An 18862-nucleotide genomic window follows, 5' to 3' on the forward strand; every position below is an offset into this window, starting at 1 on the left:
TTCCTTGGCTAATTGTATACTCCCATAACCCTCCTTCTGTGCCCTCCGGCCGCATTACTTTTACTGTTATCCTTTATTTATTTATATCCTGCAGCGCTGTACAGAGATTATCCATCAGTCCCTGCCCCAGTGAGCTTACAATCTAAGGTCCCTATCACATTCCCATCAGTCCCTGCCCCAGTGAGCTTACAATCTAAGGTCCTTATCACATTCCCATCAGCCCCTGCCCCAGTGAGCTTACAATCTAAGGTCCCTATCACATTCCCATCAGCCCCTGCCCCAGTGAGCTTACAATCTTAGGTCCCTATCCCATCAGTCCCTGCCCCAGTGAGCTTACAATCTAAGGTCCATATCACATTCCCATCAGTCCCTGCCCCAGTGAGTTTACAATCTATGGTCCCTATCACATTCCCATCAGTCCCTGCCCCAGTGAGCTTACAATCTATGGTCCCTATCACATTCCCATCAGTCCCTGCCCCAGTGAGCTTACAATCTAAGGTCCCTATCACATTCCCATCAGTCCCTGTCCCAGTGAGCTTACAATCTAAGGTCCCTATCACATTCCCATCAGTCCCTGTCCCAGTGAGCTTACAATCTAAGGTCCCTATCACATTACCATCAGTCCCTGCCCCAGTGAGTTTACAATCTAAGGTCCCTATCACATTCCCATCAGTCCCTGCCCCAGTGAGCTTACAATCTAAGGTCCCTATCGCATTCCCATAAGTCCCTGTCCCAGTGAGCTTACAATCTAGAGTAGATCCTGGTAGAGTGAGAGTTGAATGGGGGGATCAGTTACACAGGACTGAGTGAAATGGACTTTAGGGAAGTTGATGCCAGTGACTGGGGGAGGGGACTATAATATATAATATATAATAAATACAGACAAGAGGAGGCGCATATTCTCTCACTACAACTCCCAGGACCCTTCCTTCCCACACTCCTCTCTGATGTTTCCGCCGGGGACTCCTGTGAATTAAAACAGATTATTGAGGGGAAGTTGGAGGAGGGATCAGAACTACAGACAAGGAGACAATAGGCAACACGCATGCGCGAGACAGAGCCAATGAGCGGAAAGCAGAGGTCGGACACGCAGTAAAACGGCTTCAAACTGCTGCTCCTCCCCCACCCGCCAGCGGATCTTGTGACAAGTTTTGACGGATCTGTCTCCGCCCCACGATCTCCCCCTGTCGGTCACTGCGATAACTGCAGCCTCTGGTCCGGATACAGCTCAGCCCTCCCTTGCGCCCCCTGCCGCCCACTGAGCTCCCTGCACCTGCCCGGTCCGACCTCTACTTTCCGTCTCTTCGTCCCACATCGGAGATTGGCCCCGGGCCCCTCCGGAATGAGCCGACATGTTGCTGAGCTGTGAGTCCCTGATGGTCACGTGCTGGAGTCAGACCAGTCTTTGCCCAGGACTTTATATTAATTCTGTCTGGTTAATTACTCGACTCCTCCTGTTACTGACACTGCTGCTTCTCACTGTAACACTCTGATACTCTGATATATACTCTCTGATACTCTATATACTCTATACACACTATACATGCCTCCCAGCTGTCCCTTTTTCGGAGGGACAGTCCCTCTTTTGACAGCTCAACCCTTAGTCCCTCATTTGTACTGGAAAGTCCCTCTTTTCTCTGCACTGAACAGCCAGAAAAAGAAACAAAGTTTCTCACTTAATTGGCTTTTAGCAGAGAGCCCAGAACAGCTAACAGGTGCAAATAAGATACTTTGTAACAATTTTCAGACACAAAAACACAGTTTAGATAAGGAGAATTATTTTCAAACTTTCATAACCTGCCAAATTTTGTAAAACAAACATGGTAATTAGGAGGTGTGGCCACAGAAAGGGGTGTGGTCAAAAATTGCTGCGCTACGTGCGGGAAAAACATTTTTGTCCCTCTTTTTACTTCCAAAATGTTGGGAGGTATGTATACTATATATACACTATATACTCTATATACACTATATACTCTATACACTATATACTCTATATACACTATATACTCTATACACTATATACTCTATATACACTATATACTCTATACACTATATACTCTATATACACTATATACTCTATACACTATATACTCTCTGATACACTATATACTCTATATACACTATATACACTGTTACTTTAATACTCTAATACTCCTTGGGATTACTGACATTTACTGGGGCCTATAAATACTCTACTGAACTTCTTTATTCCTCTGGGCCCTAATACTCTGCTGATACTCTGGGGTACTTGTGTTACTGTGATTGTCACTGGCTCCGCTGATACTCGAGTACTTAGTGTGTAAATGATTCACTTGACTCTCTAATACTCTGACAGTAACAATTGGGGACTGATACTCTGCTGATACTTTGCAGGACTCGCCCTAATGCTGAAACCTAATAGAAATAAATACTCTGCTGATCCTCAGTGAGACGCTAATATTCTATTGGTACCTGGACTCTGTAAAACTTCCAAGTACTTCTCTGTTACTCCTCTAATACTCTGCTGTTACTCACTGGAAGCAAATAATAACACTCAATTGCTACTAATACTCTGATGGTTCTCGTTCTTACCTGGTGCAACTTATTGTTACTCTGCTGATACTCTGTAATGCCCTGTAGTTACTGTCTGGGCCTCAGTATTAGCCCTGATACTGTGCTGAGCTGTTGTTACTGTTTATTACTCACTGTCTTACACTCCTACTTGTACCCCTGCGTGTATTAGTCAAGTCTTTATAGTGAGGAGGAATGTTCCTCTCATTCAGATACAATGATCACTGGCAACCTTGGGGTTAATAGTTCCTTATGGACAAAGAGTACTGGGGAAGTTCTAATGTTGAGAGTGACTGGCTGCTGTAGGGTTAATATTTATTGTCAGAGAGTCAGCAGTTTTGGGGTTAACGTTCCCCCAAGGACAGAGAGTGTCAGGTTGTAGTTGGCAGTTGTGGGGTTAATATTTCATGCTGTTCCAGCCCAGGGCAGGTCAGTACAAGTAGAGAGACGCAGTTCCACCTTAATTCCCCTCCGGTGGGGGTGGAGACAGGCTGGAGGGGGTGGAGCCTGTGCTGGGACAGACAAGGAAGCCTGTGCAGTTGTGCTGTCAGGAGAGGATTCCCAACTGTCAGATGCCACTATGTCAGGTCAGTCTTTCACCCCCATGTGCCCAAATCCTTTGCAGTGGGTGTAAGTGAAGTGGGTGTAACGGCAGATAAAGGGCCGGCACAGGGACACTGGCACAAACTGTCGGTTTCCAGTCATTCAGAGGCAACTCTCTGTCCCTGGGGCCCTTTAACCCTTAGTTCCCCACCAGGCCAGGGTGTGAGTGCTGCTGGGAGTTAAAGGGAGGAAGAGGTCAGGGAGTTGTGCAGGGGGTTGGGGTTATTTATAACTGGATGGACAGAAACTATAAATACCGCTGCATGCTGGGAATGTACACACTTTATACATAGCCAGGGCTGGATATTGATTGACAAATCTCTGATCTTGCAGAACTACAAATCCCAGCAGCCCCCAGGCAGGAGCAGTTGGACACATGCTGAGAGATGTAGTTCTGCAAAATGTGGGCGGGAAGTGCCCTGCCTGTCCCCTCCCTGTGCCCCCATCTCTCCCGTAATACTGCATACGGCCCTCCAGCTGTTGTTCAACTCACTATGTGGCCCTCCAGCTGGTCCTGTCCTGCAAATAGCAGCATCCCAGGCTAGTGGCAGTAGTGAGTAGTAGCCAGTCTGAGCCGAGTCACTAAATATCACATGGGTTTAGGGCAGGGGCATAAGGGGCATCTTCTCTGCAGCCACAATAACCCACTGCATGGGAATCCCGGGCATTACTTGCAGCCAATAGGAAGCAGCCACTAATAACTAGTGATGGGATCATTTATGCTCCAGGTGCAAACTCGCGCAAACAGATTATTTTTTGCCGCAAAAAGATTTTTTGACAATTTCAACGCCAGTGACGATTAACTGACGCCCATTGACTTTAACGCTGGAATTGTCACCTGTGTCAAAATCCACGTTTCGTGAACTTTTCGCCCATTTCACGAATTTCCAGCGAAATTCGTGAATTTCATGGCAAAGCGAAACGGGACAAATTGGCCCATCATTACTAATAACCCCCCAGTGTTTAGCAGACCATAATAATCTGCCACCCTGTAGCCTCCCTCATATCTGCCACTTCATTTCCAGCTCTCACCCTAAAGGTTTATTGGCACCACCATGTCCCTGTGCCCCAAAACATTAGCCCCCTCACCAGTGATTTTAGTACAGGGGTCACACATATTGGGGCAGAATCACTCAGGCCACGTGTCTTTGCTCTTGTTTCTGTGCTGCCTGCACTCTCCAGAGTAACCACAGCCTTTGCCCTTTCAGTAGTTGCACTGGGAAGAATGGGAGAGAACCTGTTGGACCAGTAAGGACAGTTCCCAACCCCATTGGCTCATGTTCTGCCCCTGGAGAGGCCACATTGCAGCCAATTGGTCAGGAGACTGTGATTGGCCAATGGGGCTCATTCCCTAAACTGCCATTGGACAGAAAGATTTTAAAAGTACCCTTAATCCCTTAAAGGGATACTGACTCCATTGATTACATTAACAGGTCATTCATGGGGTCTGATTTCTTATTTCTGATGACTTTTTTATTATGGGAAATGAGGCAAAAAGTCACATAATCGCCATGAACGTTGCACCAGCCTCCCCTGGGTCCCAAAGAGAATTTGCCCAATTTCTGGAGACATTTTCCATCCACAATACACAAATTTTGTGCTGACGATGCTCTGAGCCTTTTAAGAGGCAACTAACAACTCCCAGCACCAATGCCATTGTTATATTGAAGGGTGCCTGTGGTGCTGGGAGTTGTTTGTTGCCCCTTACAGGGCAAAATGAATCTCCCTGTGGCCCCTGAAGACCACTGGGAGTTAAACCCCCTGTACCCACTGGTATTGAAGCAATATGGCATCTCCCATGCATTCAATCAATATAAACATGTAGACAATTAAGGCTCCTAGTTACAGACATGTGAAGTGGGAAGGAGCACACCAAAATGTCCAGGCAATGCCTTAATTCATATGCAGATTTATTGAGTGCACAAGCTTTCGGGGTCAGAACCCCTTCCTCAGGTGCAATACAGAAACAATGAACACAGTGCAATTTAAACATTCCACCCCCCAGTGCACACAGGAAATCAAACCCTGCATGTGACTTGTTAACCCTTCCAGACCTTACAATAACGCATGTATCCCAAGTGATTGTAGTCAATCTGTGTATATATTACACGAATCAAATATCAAAGTCCTCTTTATCTGAAAAATGTGACAATAAATATCTTGTTAAAAACAATGTAACAAAATAGTATATGCAATGTAACAAAATAGTATATACAATATATAAAATCTATAGAAAACATCTCAATCCAAAACATTCATTAAGCCCCCTAGGGGAAAGCGAATCTATTTTGTTAATCCAAACAGTCTCCCTCCTGAGTAACTGCTGATTAATATTACCCCCTCTGGGCATCTTGATCTGCTCCAATATGGTCCACCTCACCTGAGCAGCAGTGTGTTTTGCATGATAAAAATGTTTAGCCACTGATTGTTCAGTTATGAATTTGGCTGCATCTTCATTTTTTAATTTTTCTTTTTCTGGATTGTAATTCCTTATATTGCTTTTATGTTCGTTTAAACGAATTTTTATACACCTTGATGTTTGCCCAACATAGGGCAAACCACACGGGCACTTAATCAGGTATATTACATTGGAGCTGTTACAGGTGAAGTGGCCTCTTATCTTAATTGGAGTTCCTTTGGTGGGATGCGCAATACTGTCACCCTTAATAATACCTGTGCAGTGTGCGCATTTAATACACTCAAAGGTGCCCATTCTCAGAGGTGCTAGCAGCCCTGTCGTTTTTGGTTTTTCCAAAATCTTTTTGGAGACTGTCTGGCCAATCTGTGATTGACAAGATGTCGTTTGCTGACATAGCAAAAACAACAGACAAAATCGCAGAAGTATTGAGCTTCAGTGAACAAGATCGCAATCAAATTGTGAATGATATTAAAAGCTTTTCCTTACCGGATTTGGCCAGCCCAGGTGATGTTAATCGACAACTTAACTCCCTGATGCGCAGAGAATGTAACTTGAAATGCCACGCCACAGCACTGGTGGAATATCTAAAGGTTAAGCGAATTCCACGAGGTTTACGTGTCCCCTTGGCACCTATTTTGTGCAAGAATGACTCAGTATATAAAAAAGAATGGAATATGATACTAAATCGGTGCTCGTTAGATCTCATGGCATTGACCATTCGGCATTTACAAACTGCCTTACAACAAGTGCAACAACAGATTACTCTGACTGAACAAGAACTGCGGAAGAATCATCGTGAGATGGAATCTACTCTATCCGAGATCCGGGCGGAGATTGCCCAATACGAACGAGAGCTAATGCTGAACAAAATCCGCAAGTTCAAACGTGACACCGATGATTACGCCAGCGAACAGGTTTACACATGGAAGACTTACAGGCGGGAGCAGCGCAACAAAAGACAAGCCGAACGCCGACCAGGAAGAACTATATCGGATGTCTCATCCTCAAGTGGTTCCTCCAACTCGCAAGCAGCAGGGGATTTTTTATCCAGTACCCCAGCACCGAACGAAAACATCGGAAGGTCCGAAGGGGGAGGAAGCAGAGGAAAGGCCGCTCTACCACGGATCCGAATGTCCCAACGGAAGGTCAACCAGAGGTAAATATGGTTGTTAACCTGTCCCAAAGACAATTGACTGAATGTGAACTAAAAGTATTGGGAAAGGGCTTGGGATATATTCCTTCCCACAAAGATAATGCATTTAATCTAGAGGTTGATTTGTTTCGATTCATTAGATCGCTTAAATTACGAGTACATTTCGATGCAAAAGAGGGTATGAGTGGGTATAATACTGCTACAAATATACAAAAAGATGACAAGGTGGAATTAATTAAGAAAAAATTGGGTACTAAGTCCACTTTTATGCCTAATGTTACCCCCAGATGCATCGAGACGTTTGAACATGTTGTGAAACAGGAACTTATGGAAATAAGTCAAACAAAACAGCGATGGTCTAATTGTAATTTAACAAAAAACGAAAGACAAGCTTTGACAGATTTAAGTTTATATACCGACATTATCGTTCATGCTGCCGATAAAGGGGGTGCGGTGGTAGTACTTGATCGGCACGCCTATATTACTGAAGCTTTTCGTCAGCTGAATGATGAATGTCGGTATAAAAAACTTACTTTTAATCCTACGGAGACCTTTAAACGAGAAATAGATTTCTTCCTAGAGGGAGCACTTAGGGATGGCATTATTACTCAAGATACATTTAATACTCTAACTGTTCAATGGCCACAAGTTCCTTACATTTACTTTCTCCCGAAAATCCACAAATCCACCTTGAAACCACCAGGCAGGCCGATCGTGTCTGGATGCGGCTCTATATTACAACCCTTGGCAATATATTTGGATGTGATGTGTCAGCCCTTGTTTGAATTATTACACACATGCTTGTTGGACACAACTGATTTTTTGAACAAATTACTAAAGATACAATTACCTGACTGAAAGGTCTTGTTATGTTCCCTTGATGTGTGTGACCTTTATTCTACCATCCCCCATACGGAAGGTGTAGAATGTATACGAAAATTTTTGTCACTGCTACCTTTGAAAACTTATGAAATTAATTTCGCATGTAATGTTTTGGATTTGGTCCTCACACGAAATTATTTCGTTTTTTTGGAACAATTTTTTGTCCAACAAATGGGCTGCGCAATGGGGGCGAACATGGCGCCAATATATGCGAATACGTTCATGTATGAATTTGAAAATAAATATATACTAAATAATCCTAAGTGGAAAGAACGTATTCTGCATTATTGGCGCTATGTGGATGACATATTCCTAGTGTGGGATGGCAATATAGAACAATTTGAAATAATGACACAAGAACTAAATAAGGCCCATCAGACAATCAAATTTACATCCGAATATTCGGAGCAAACACTGGCCTTCTTGGATGTCAATATTTCAATTGTGGACAATAGCCTAACCACTACAATGCATTACAAACCAACTGATTGTAACACAACTCTATTGCCTAGCAGTTGCCATCCCCCAGGAGTATTCAAGAGTCTACCCCATGGCCAACTAAAGAGGGTTAGGAGAATTACCTCTAATGACAAATTATATGACCTGGAATCCGAGGGAATGGTTAAAAAATTTGCAGAACGGGGTTATAATAAAGAAAATTTACAAATGGTCAATCAGGAAATTAAAAAAATCAAACGTGAAGATTTGCTCGCCAGAAAAGGGAAACAAACAATGAAAAAACCTAGAAAAAATAGAATAACATTTGTCACAACTTTTGGCATTCTAACTCCATTTGTAAAAAGAAGCATATTAAAAAACTGGAAAATCCTAAGAAATGATAAGGAAGTAGGGAAAATCTTTAGGGACACCCCACAATTTTCTTATAGACGAGGAAAAACAATTGGCCAGACAGTCTCCAAAAAGATTTTAGAAAAACCAAAAACGACAGGGCTGCTAGCACCTCTGAGAATGGGCACCTTTGAGTGTATTAAATGCGCACACTGCACAGGTATTATTAAGGGTGACAGTATTGCGCATCCCACCAAAGGAACTCCAATTAAGATAAGAGGCCACTTCACCTGTAACAGCTCCAATGTAATATACCTGATTAAGTGCCCGTGTGGTTTGCCCTATGTTGGGCAAACATCAAGGTGTATAAAAATTCGTTTAAACGAACATAAAAGCAATATAAGGAATTACAATCCAGAAAAAGAAAAATTAAAAAATGAAGATGCAGCCAAATTCATAACTGAACAATCAGTGGCTAAACATTTTTATCATGCAAAACACACTGCTGCTCAGGTGAGGTGGACCATATTGGAGCAGATCAAGATGCCCAGAGGGGGTAATATTAATCAGCAGTTACTCAGGAGGGAGACTGTTTGGATTAACAAAATAGATTCGCTTTCCCCTAGGGGGCTTAATGAATGTTTTGGATTGAGATGTTTTCTATAGATTTTATATATTGTATATACTATTTTGTTACATTGCATATACTATTTTGTTACATTGTTTTTAACAAGATATTTATTGTCACATTTTTCAGATAAAGAGGACTATGATATTTGATTCGTGTAATATACACACAGATTGACTACAATCACTTGGGATACATGCGTTATTGTAAGGTCTGGAAGGGTTAACAAGTCACATGCAGGGTTTGATTTCCTGTGTGCACTGGGGGGTGGAATGTTTAAATTGCACTGTGTTCATTGTTTCTGTATTGCACCTGAGGAAGGGGTTCTGACCCCGAAAGCTTGTGCACTCAATAAATCTGCATATGAATTAAGGCATTGCCTGGACATTTTGGTGTGCTCCTTCCCACTTCACATGTCTGTATAGTGTTTGGCTTGGAGGCTGCCAGGGATACGGATGCACCCAGCAAGCAAGTAAGTGGTGTGCGGCTAAACATTATTGTTGATCCACATTGTGGCTCCTAGTTACAGACATATATAGGAATTTAAAGGGTAAGTACATCCTGATCATACATGGGCAGGGGAATTTGGCCCCAATCAGGGTTGGCGGGTTTCCAGTCAAATGGGGCAACTAATTTAAAGACCAGGCGGGTTTTGAAAGTACAAACTACACAAGGTACAGATTTGGGCTACTTGTTGGGCCTTTGGCAAGTTTGTACTTTGGAAACCGGCCAAAGTTTTTTTTTGGATCAAAAATAAAAGACTCACACGTCCCGTCCAGGAGGTCACTCCTCCATTGGGCCCATTCTGCACCATGCGCTGGTCTCCATTCCAGTGGACATCATGTATTGGGGTTTCTTTCCCTAATGTGCTGAGCCTGTGTCTCCCAATGCATGTTGGGTAATGTAGTTTTTGTTTAACAATTTGCCAACTGCCGAGTTGAATGTAAGACTACAATACCCAGCATGCACTGGGACAGAATGGTGTAGAAGTCGGGAGTTACCAGATTTTGGCCTCATCTGCTGGCCGCCAAAATGTCTAGAGGTTGAGCTGTTTTATTTATTGACATTGTATATGTATTAGACCTTATGGGGCCCCTCTACCTCCTGGGCCCCTCTATAGTCACCCCCCTGGTGACGGGCGAATCTGTTCCATTTTACTTCATGGAAAAATTTGCAAATCAGCAAAAATTTGAAAAAGGCCCATTTTTACATGTATTAATTTTTTTTAGACTTTTTGTTTCACTGCGCATATTGGGCTGTTTTTGGGCAGTTTTTTTTTTTTAGCTGATTTTCGCTGGTTATAAAAATGAGACCTGGCAACCTGGGCCCGGATCCTCCGCTGCATTAGGATAATCTCCCCAGAATACTGGAATTAATGCCAGCGGATTCCCGTCAAGCCTCTCTGTAGGGTGCGGGGAGTTGAATTGATCTGAAAATGGAAAAAAAAAAAACCTTCTCGCCGACTGAGCTGTGATTGGCCCAGTGGAGATCTCAGGGGGGCAATTGATTGATAGAATAGGAGGGTAATTACTGCATAGGGAAATCCCTCTGGTGCCGCTAATAGGAATCGACGCGGTGGAGATGCGGAAAGGGTGGGATTTGGGGAGTTAATTATAAGGAATGAACTTCCCTTTAACCCCTTCCACTCCAGCCCCTGGCTCTGATATATTTTGTCCCTGTATCTCCAGACCAGCTGTACCGTGAGCGCCTCCTGCAGGACACGCCCTATTTAACAAGCAGCGGGAGGCTGAGCGAGCGAGTGGCCGACAGGATCATCCTGCAGCTGAACCGCATGTATCCGCAGATCCTGTCCAACTCAGAGGCAGAAAGGGTAAGTACCGCTAGCTCCGCCCATAGGGGCATATTCACTGCTAATTCCCCTAGCAACCATGCACTGATTTGAATAAGAGACTGGAATATGAATAGGAGAAGCCTGAATAGAAAGATGAGGAATATAAAGTAGCAATAACAATACATTTGTAGCCTTTTGTTTTTTTAGAAGGGGTCAGCGACGCCCATTTGAAAGAGGCAAAGAGTCAGAAGAAAAAGGCAAATAACTATAAAACTATAAAAAAATAAATAATGAAAACCAGTTGAAAAGTTGCTTCGAATTGGCCGTTCTATAACATAATAAAAGTTATCTTAAAGGTGAACCACCCCCTTTTAAGAAATAACTTGCTGAAACTTTTCAAAAGGCGACAGGACGACGATCCATCGTGCGGCACTCGATTTCTCCTCCCTGGCTATCTCCTATAAGGAAGACAGGGAGGAGAAATCAAGCGCTGCACAATGGATCGTCGTATCGCCTTTTCTGAAGAGGAACAGAGTTTCTGTAAGTTATTTCTTAATAAAGGCTGTGCGATTTTAACGTTTAATTCGTCTTGGTGGGTTTTTTTGTGGTAAACTAATGAATTTTTTTTTTTTTTTAAAAAAAAACAATTTTGATTAGGGATGCACTGAATTCAGGGTTCAGTTTGGGATTCGACTTTATTCAGCTGAATCCTTCTGCCCGGCCAAACTGAATCCGAATCCTAATTTGCATATGCAAATTAGGGGAGGGAAATCGCGTAGCTTTTTGTCACAAAACAATAAAAAAATGTTTCCCACTTCCCACCCCTAATTTGCAAATGCAAATTAGGATTTGGTTCGGTATTCAACCAAATCTTTCAAGAAGGATTCTGGGGTTCGGGTGAATCCAAGAGTGCATCCCTAATTTTGATGTTACTGATATCGATTGGGCAGGTTAGATTTTTCCTGCATCGAGGACTGCATTGGCTAGTTGATGTGCTCCTACGACCCGTCGATTGTCTAAATTGTAATCCGATCATTTGGCCCTAGGGCCGAACGTTTGGATTAACCCGATATGGCCCTGCCATTGGTGGACATATTGGGGAAATATCCTCTCGTTTGGCGATCTCTCGTATATTATCATATATGGCCACCCTTGCATGGACACATTGCTCCGATCTGATGGATCCGACCCCAAGCTGATTGGTTGCCTTGTGCAGGTTCCGATCCCCACTCCTCAGTGTTTGGTGTCTTCAGTCTAGAGGCAGATTGGCCAATTGGATTGGTTTATGAGACCAACTGCATGGATGGTGGCCTGGCAGGGTATGTACAGACCAAAGTATTCAGCCCCTGCAGCAGAGGGTCAGTCCCTGGAGCTTCACGTTCAGTGGGTCGGCTGTACCCTGAGTATTATGTATCTATATCTGTATATACAATAATATATAATAATGTACAGAACAACGATAGACTGATGTTTCATGTTCAATTTACAGTTCCGTAACCCCCAGACCCCTCTGCGAACGCGATTATCCGACCTGCTGAAGCACCTGCACCGGAAGGGGGACCGGGAATGTCAGGAATTCTACCGGGCGCTTCGGAACAACTCGGATAAAATCTATAGCACTTTGCCAAGCCGAGAAACTATACGTAAGCGCCAGTGCCAACCTTAACCAGCAGGTGGCAGCACAACACTCATTATAATCCCAATTCAGCTTTTATTACAGCCCCTTATTGGTTCCTGTATTTCTTTATAATTCCCATCAGTTATTGATATAGCGCCAGCAAGTCAGCGAGCTCTTTACATTCGTTTTTAACCAATAATTGAACAAACCAGGGTTACAGAATAAAAACAGAAATATTCACTATTATTTGTTATAAAGTACAGAGCTGCAGCTGCAGCATCATTTTGTCTTAAAGGGGAAGTTTTTTTTCATTTTAACGATTTTTTGTTTTATATTTCTACTCTGCTTGTCTCCGATGAGAGGCTTTCAGTTCTGCCTGGTTGCTAAGGTCAATGATCCCAGCAACCCAGGAAGAACTGAGCAGGATAGCAGAGAAGCTTATCTTTCTTTTATTCATTGACCGCGTTACATATAATATAATATAATGTACAGGAAAGAATGAGATATTTGTCAGCAGCCATGAGACATAATTAATCCTGTTTGTATTTAATTGCCCCTCTCTGTAGGTACGGGGCATTTATAGCTTCTCTGGGGTATTGAAAGTATGTGGGGGGTTTTTTTTTTGCTCTCAGACGTTTTATTTTAAAATTATATTTTGCTTATTTTCCAGCAGAGAGAGTGGAGCCTGCAGAGACCAGCGCAGAACAGGAGAAGATTATATTAAACGACAGGGGTAAGTGGTGAAAAATGTAGATTATTCATTGAGGTGATGCAACTCTTCCACTGATACGGCTTCTAACCAGAGGGTAGGGCTCAGCCCACAAGCAGGGAATAGAGAGGAGACCAGGCACATTGACTGATATACAGGCCCCTCTTTTGTTGCCTGTGGGCTGAGCCCTGTCCTCTGGTCAGCAGGTGACAGCTAAGAAAGCACCAGCCTATGGGGTTAATATATTAAAGAGGTTGTTGAGCTTTGAGTTAACTGTTATTATAATGTAGAGGCAGATATTCTGAGACAATTTGCAATTGGTTTTCATTTTTAATTATTTGTGGTTTTTGAGTTATTTATCTTTTTATTCAGCAGCTCTCCAGTTTGCAGTTTCAGCCACCTGGTTGCTAGGTTCCAAATTCCCCTAGCAACCATGCACTGATTTGAATAAGAGACTGGAATATGAATAGGAGAGGCCTGAATAGAAAGATGAGGAATAAAAAGTAGCAATAACAATACATTTGTAGCCTTACTGAGCATTTGTTTTTTAGATGGGGTCAGTGACCCCATTTAAAAGTTGGAAAGAGTCAGAAGAGTAAGGGAAATCATTAAAAAAAAACTATGAAAAATAAATAATGACGACCAATTGAAAAGTTTCTTAGAAACATATTAAAAGTTAACATTAAAGGGGAACTATCACAAAAATGAAAATTTAATATAAGCTTCATCATACTGAAATAAGAAACTTTTTAAATACAATCAATTAAATATTCTGCATTGTTTCTGAAATAATCAAGTTTATCTTCACTATCCCTCTCTCAGCATCTGTTTCTCTTCATTCTCTCTTCATGCAGCAGTTGGGTATTAGATATTCACTGACAGTTACATCCAATATATCTTATAGGGGGGCTCCTTTCCTAGAAGACGTATTAGAGGTCACTCAAATAACTGATTCCAGTACAAACAAAATGTAACAAAATAACTGCCTTTTGCACAAATTCTGCATGTAGAGAGACATGATGTCTGGTGAGTTTAATAGAGTGAGCTCTAATACATCTTCTAGGACAGGTTCCCCCCTATAAGATATATTGGATGTAACTGTCAGTGAATATCTGACACCCAACTGCTGCATGAAGAGAAAATGAGGACAAACAGATGCTGAGAGAGGGATAGTGAATATAAACTTGATTATTTCAGAAACAATACAGAATATTTAATTGATTGTAATTAGAAAGTTTCTTATTTCAGGAAACTTATATTAAATTAAATTTTCATGTTTTTGATAGTTCCCCTTTAAGGTGAAGCAGCCCTTTAATTTGGGTGCAGTATCAGCTTTGTGATCTGCTGCCCCACTCTCAGTGAAATAAACACTAGTGGGAAAGTCATGAGCCTCATTCCTCTTGCCCCACATGCCACTTCCCCATCAGTTCAGTGAAAACTCGGCCTGAGGAGCAGAACTGGGGCTGTTGGGACATTGAGGGGAATTTGTTTCCTCTTCTGCATTTGCCTATTTCCTAATTCTGCTGAGACGTCGCCTCTCGGAATAACTGGAGGTTGTTGGGAGATATAGTTGCACCCTGCCCTGTGCTGTGGGGTTTGGGGTGGGCGGGGCATCAGTAGACTGGTGGGAAAGAGGAAGACAAACCACGTGAGCTTACTCCCTGTGACAATTGTATCTATTACAGGGCCGCTATTTTTCTTGGCGTGTTTCAGTGCCGCCGCTGGGCTGGCAATTCTGCTGAACTACAATAATCCAGGTGAGCTGACAATCTGGGTGTAAATGGGATTTTCTTAGTGATGGGCGAACAAAATCGCCTGGTGTGAATTCACGGCAAATTTCAGCATTTGGTTGCTGGCGAATAAATTAGTAAAACTCCCACAAAAATTCGCCGGCGTAAAAATATATAGGACGCGCATCCAAAAAGTCGCTTGCATCAAAATCACAGGGCGTCAACACTATTCGGACCCTTTGACTTTAACACTGGCGCAAAATTGACACGAGCGACTTTTCGGACGCATGTCTAAAATTGTAAATTTTTGAGTTTCACCCGCCTATAACTAGATTTTTTATATGTTTAAAGCTAAACCCACCTGTTTTAGACACACTCAAATGAAAACGTCCCTCGTTTTGGGTCAAGCTCCCCTTTTGGTGTTTGCGATTTGGGTCAAGCCCCTCCCCTTCAGTGGTCCATGGAGCCAGAACGGCGGAACAGTGGTGTGATGTCATGATTTTGGACACACCCACTTGCAATTGTAGAAATGATCAAGTAACGAGTAACATTTCAGAACACAGTGGCCCCGGCAATAATATGACACTGTGGCCCCAGCATTTCATAAGAGATTGACTCCAGAATGATACGTTGTAGTGTCCCCAGGAATATATGGATACTATGGGATACTTTACTCCCACTTAGGGATGGGCGTATTTTTTCGCCTTGTTTCGCCAAAAACATTACGCCCATAGACTTGTATGGCGGTGTGACACGCGACAACATTTTTTTAACGCCCATAGACTTTAATGGGCGTGTGCGACAATTCACCCGCAGCAAATTTTGGGCTAAACAAAACGGGTCAAATTCGCCTTTTCCTACTCCCACTCTATCTACATGGTTATTGTGCCTTTAGTGAAGAAGCCGCTATTTAACGTTTAAATTAACCCTGCATTTGCCTGTTGTAGAGATGAAATCGAATGGCTCAGCCAGGAAGGTGTTGGGGTACACGGCTATCGGCTTTGGAAGACACATCAGAAATATTCTAATCTCCTTCCTTAAGGAACCATTGGGCGGCCAATGACCTGAGCTTCCTATCGACACAAAGCGGGGCCCTTAGGGGCCCTGAGCTACACACTACTATGCACTTTTCTGCCAAAGCTTGACACCATATAAACGTTGGACTTCAGGGAATAGGGTTGTGGCCCTGCCTGCACTTACTGTATATACTGTATATATATATATATATATATACTCTGTCTGCGTGACGGTCACCATGTTTGTTCCGTCCAAAAACTCCATCCAAAACTCCAAGGGCATTAACTGGGGACCAACCCGGAGCAGATCCGAGACGCAGAAATTACTCACGTCTTGGGTCACTTTTTATTACTTTGGACTTTTAAAGTGTTTTTAAGCCTTTTTTAAGTTTTTTTATATTCCTGGGTGTGGCCATTGTATCTCTATATATTATACGCGTATTTATCATTTGTTACATTGACTGAATTTCAGTATCATATATTATATTGTAACTCGTTTCCTATTGCACTGAACTTGTATTACTCTCTGTGTTACTCTATGAGATACTAGGCCTCATTTACCTTAGTGTAAAAGTATTAATGGGCCCCTTAGGGCCCCAGCATTTACCTAGTGCACCTGGATGAATGGCTTTTGCAGTTTGTGCTCTGCACTTTGCTCCAGTTTATAATCCAGTGCAGGCGCAATTAAGTGGGTGCAAGGGAGCCCTGTACCCAAGGCCTTTAATAGCAGTAGGACACGCCCCCAGCCAGCCCCTTATGAATACAGCTTTACCGCAGGCAGTAGAGCAGTACTCATGGGATTAGTGCAGGACACAAAGCAAAGTGCAGAAAACAGTTATTTGCTCCCGTTATTTGCACTTTTATTTTGTAATATTGGATATTGGAATTCTTGTACCAAAGAATCGGAAATAATTTGGCTATTTATGAAGTGCCCTTTAACGGACCACTGTGGAATCTCAGGAAAAATATGGGGGGCTGGAAAGAAAAGAATCTTGGCCTTGTACTTTTATATAGTAAAGGAATTGCCTTAGTGGCTTCTGATATTGAGGAATAGGGATTCCCTTGTACTAAACACAGTTCAGCAGGAACAGCCCATCTGAGTAAGTTCCTACTCAATGGAAACCCCTTCTGCGTTTATTAATGAGGGAAATAAAGTGCCTTGATGTAAGGAATTTGGGGTTCAGTCAGGGAAAGAGGGAGCAGCTCAAAGCAAATAGAGTCGACACATTTATTTCCTTAAACAGGTTTTATCTCAGTTTCCTTTGCTGGAGCCAAATATGGCCGAGTTGGGGGAGGTGGAAACTGGGGAAATGTGGGGAGAACTGGGGGTTATCAGGGGTGTCTGTGTTTCTGTAGAAAAACCTGCTGTGCCCCTCCCTGAGGGAAATAAAACCAGTGCTGTTTGTATTTGCTGTCATTATTATTATGACTTATTAAATGATTATCTCTCCCAATTCCATGTCTGTGTTTGTCTTGTGTTAAAAGGGGTGTCAATTTATATATAAGGGGGATATGATCACTATATATAAATATATAAGGGGGATATGATCACTTTCCTAGGGGATATGATCACTATATATACAAATATATAAGGGGATATGATCACTATATATAAATATATAAGGGGATATGATCACTATATATAAATATATAAGGGGATATGATCTCACTATATATAAATATATAAGGGGGATATGATCACTATATATAAATATATAAGGGGATATGATCACTATATATAAATATATAAGGGGGATATGATCACTATATATAAATATATAAGGGGGATATGATCACTATATATAAATATATAAGGAGGATATGATCACTATATATAAATATATAAGGGGATATGATCACTATATATAAATATATAAGGGGATATAATCACTATATATAAATATATAAGGGGGATATGATCACTATATATAAATATATAAGGGGATATGATCACTATATATAAATATATAAGGGGATATGATCACTATGTATAAATATATAAGGGGGATATGATCACTATATATAAATATATAAAGGGGATATGATCACTATATATAAATATATAAGGGGATATGATCACTATATATAAATATATAAGGGGATATGATCACTATATATAAATATATAAGGGGATATGATCACTATATATAAATATATAAGGGGATATGATCAGTATATATAAATATATAAGGGGATATGATCACTATATATAAATATATAAGGGGGTATGATCACTATATATAAATATATAAGGGGATATGATCACTGTATATAAATATATAAGGGGATATGATCACTATATATAAATATATAAGGGGACCATACAATAAACTCTCTGAAGCTCTATTCACCAGTAGCTCCTCCCAGAAAACATAAGTGAGCCAATGAGATAAGAGGAAAGGAGGTTCCATGTTAATTAGGGAAAGGGATGTTACAGGATAGTTGGAAGTTGTGGGATTGTCTCTCTGATTCATTAGTAGTGGCAGATACATTAGAGTTGTGTATAAGGATATGTTTCATATAAAGTTTATTACTGAATCTGTATGTGAAGTTTTAGTACCCCTAGTGTATCCAATGGATCACTTTAGGCAGGTGTACTGTACCGTAAAGCTAGAGGGTTCCCACCAATACCATTGCAGGTTCTTAGGTTTGCTTTATGGCCATGCTGCAAAGTTATCCTGCCCTATAGAGAGTTCCAGGAAAGGGTTACACACTATACAGGATATGCAGCTCATGTGATCCACTCACAGCTCAATCAGGTGGAGCCCAGTGACTTATCTCCTGCCCCTCGGCTCCACTGTGTCGGGTTTAACACTTTCAGTACCAGGTACAGTAAATGAAGCAGCGGAGTCAGCAGAGACCACAAGTTGCTGCTCTAGTGCTCTAACACCAGACGCAGAAGAAGTTGCTGCTCTAGTGCTCTAACACCAGATTCACCAGAAGTTGTTGCTCTAGTGCTCTAACACCAGAATC

At 42.0% G+C, this 18862-nt stretch overlaps 2 protein-coding genes across 3 annotated transcripts; both read left to right on the forward strand.

Moving 5' to 3' along the window:
• Positions 1–1233: 1233 nt before the first annotated feature.
• LOC108704400 (caspase recruitment domain-containing protein 19) lies at positions 1234–17343 on the forward strand. Of its 2 annotated transcripts, none has more exons than XM_018240929.2 (6): positions 1234–1365; positions 10713–10855; positions 12306–12459; positions 13105–13167; positions 14829–14900; positions 15821–17343. In XM_018240929.2, the coding sequence occupies exons 1-6, from the start codon at positions 1353–1355 to the stop codon at positions 15934–15936; spliced, it is 561 nt and encodes a 186-aa protein (XP_018096418.1). In that variant the 5' UTR covers positions 1234–1352; the 3' UTR covers positions 15937–17343. The 2 variants fall into 2 exon arrangements, with proteins under 2 accessions (XP_018096418.1, XP_018096421.1); XM_018240932.2 differs by lacking the exon at positions 1234–1365 and adding an exon at positions 2773–3137.
• Positions 5024–9409, forward strand: LOC121393411. Its single transcript, XM_041561873.1, has 2 exons — positions 5024–6728; positions 9154–9409. Exons 1-2 carry the CDS (start codon positions 5950–5952, stop codon positions 9155–9157), a joined length of 783 nt encoding a protein of 260 aa, XP_041417807.1. The 5' UTR covers positions 5024–5949; the 3' UTR covers positions 9158–9409.
• Positions 17344–18862: the final 1519 nt, after the last annotated feature.

The sequence above is a fragment of the Xenopus laevis genome, chromosome 4S, assembly GCF_017654675.1.
Source record: "Xenopus laevis strain J_2021 chromosome 4S, Xenopus_laevis_v10.1, whole genome shotgun sequence".
Taxonomy (NCBI): Eukaryota; Metazoa; Chordata; class Amphibia; order Anura; family Pipidae; genus Xenopus; species Xenopus laevis.

What these genes read in the sequence shown, in the direction of transcription:
- LOC108704400 (XM_018240929.2), top strand. An exon ending in CCAACTCAGAGGCAGAAAGG is followed by an intron (nt 10,856 to 12,305) that starts GTAAGTACCGCT and finishes TTCAATTTACAG; the next exon opens with TTCCGTAACCCCCAGACCCC. An exon ending in GATTATATTAAACGACAGGG is followed by an intron (nt 13,168 to 14,828) that starts GTAAGTGGTGAA and finishes TATCTATTACAG; the next exon opens with GGCCGCTATTTTTCTTGGCG.
- LOC121393411 (XM_041561873.1), top strand. Translation starts at nt 5,950, where the DNA reads ATGTCGTTTGCTGACATAGCAAAAACAACAGACAAAATCGCAGAAGTA.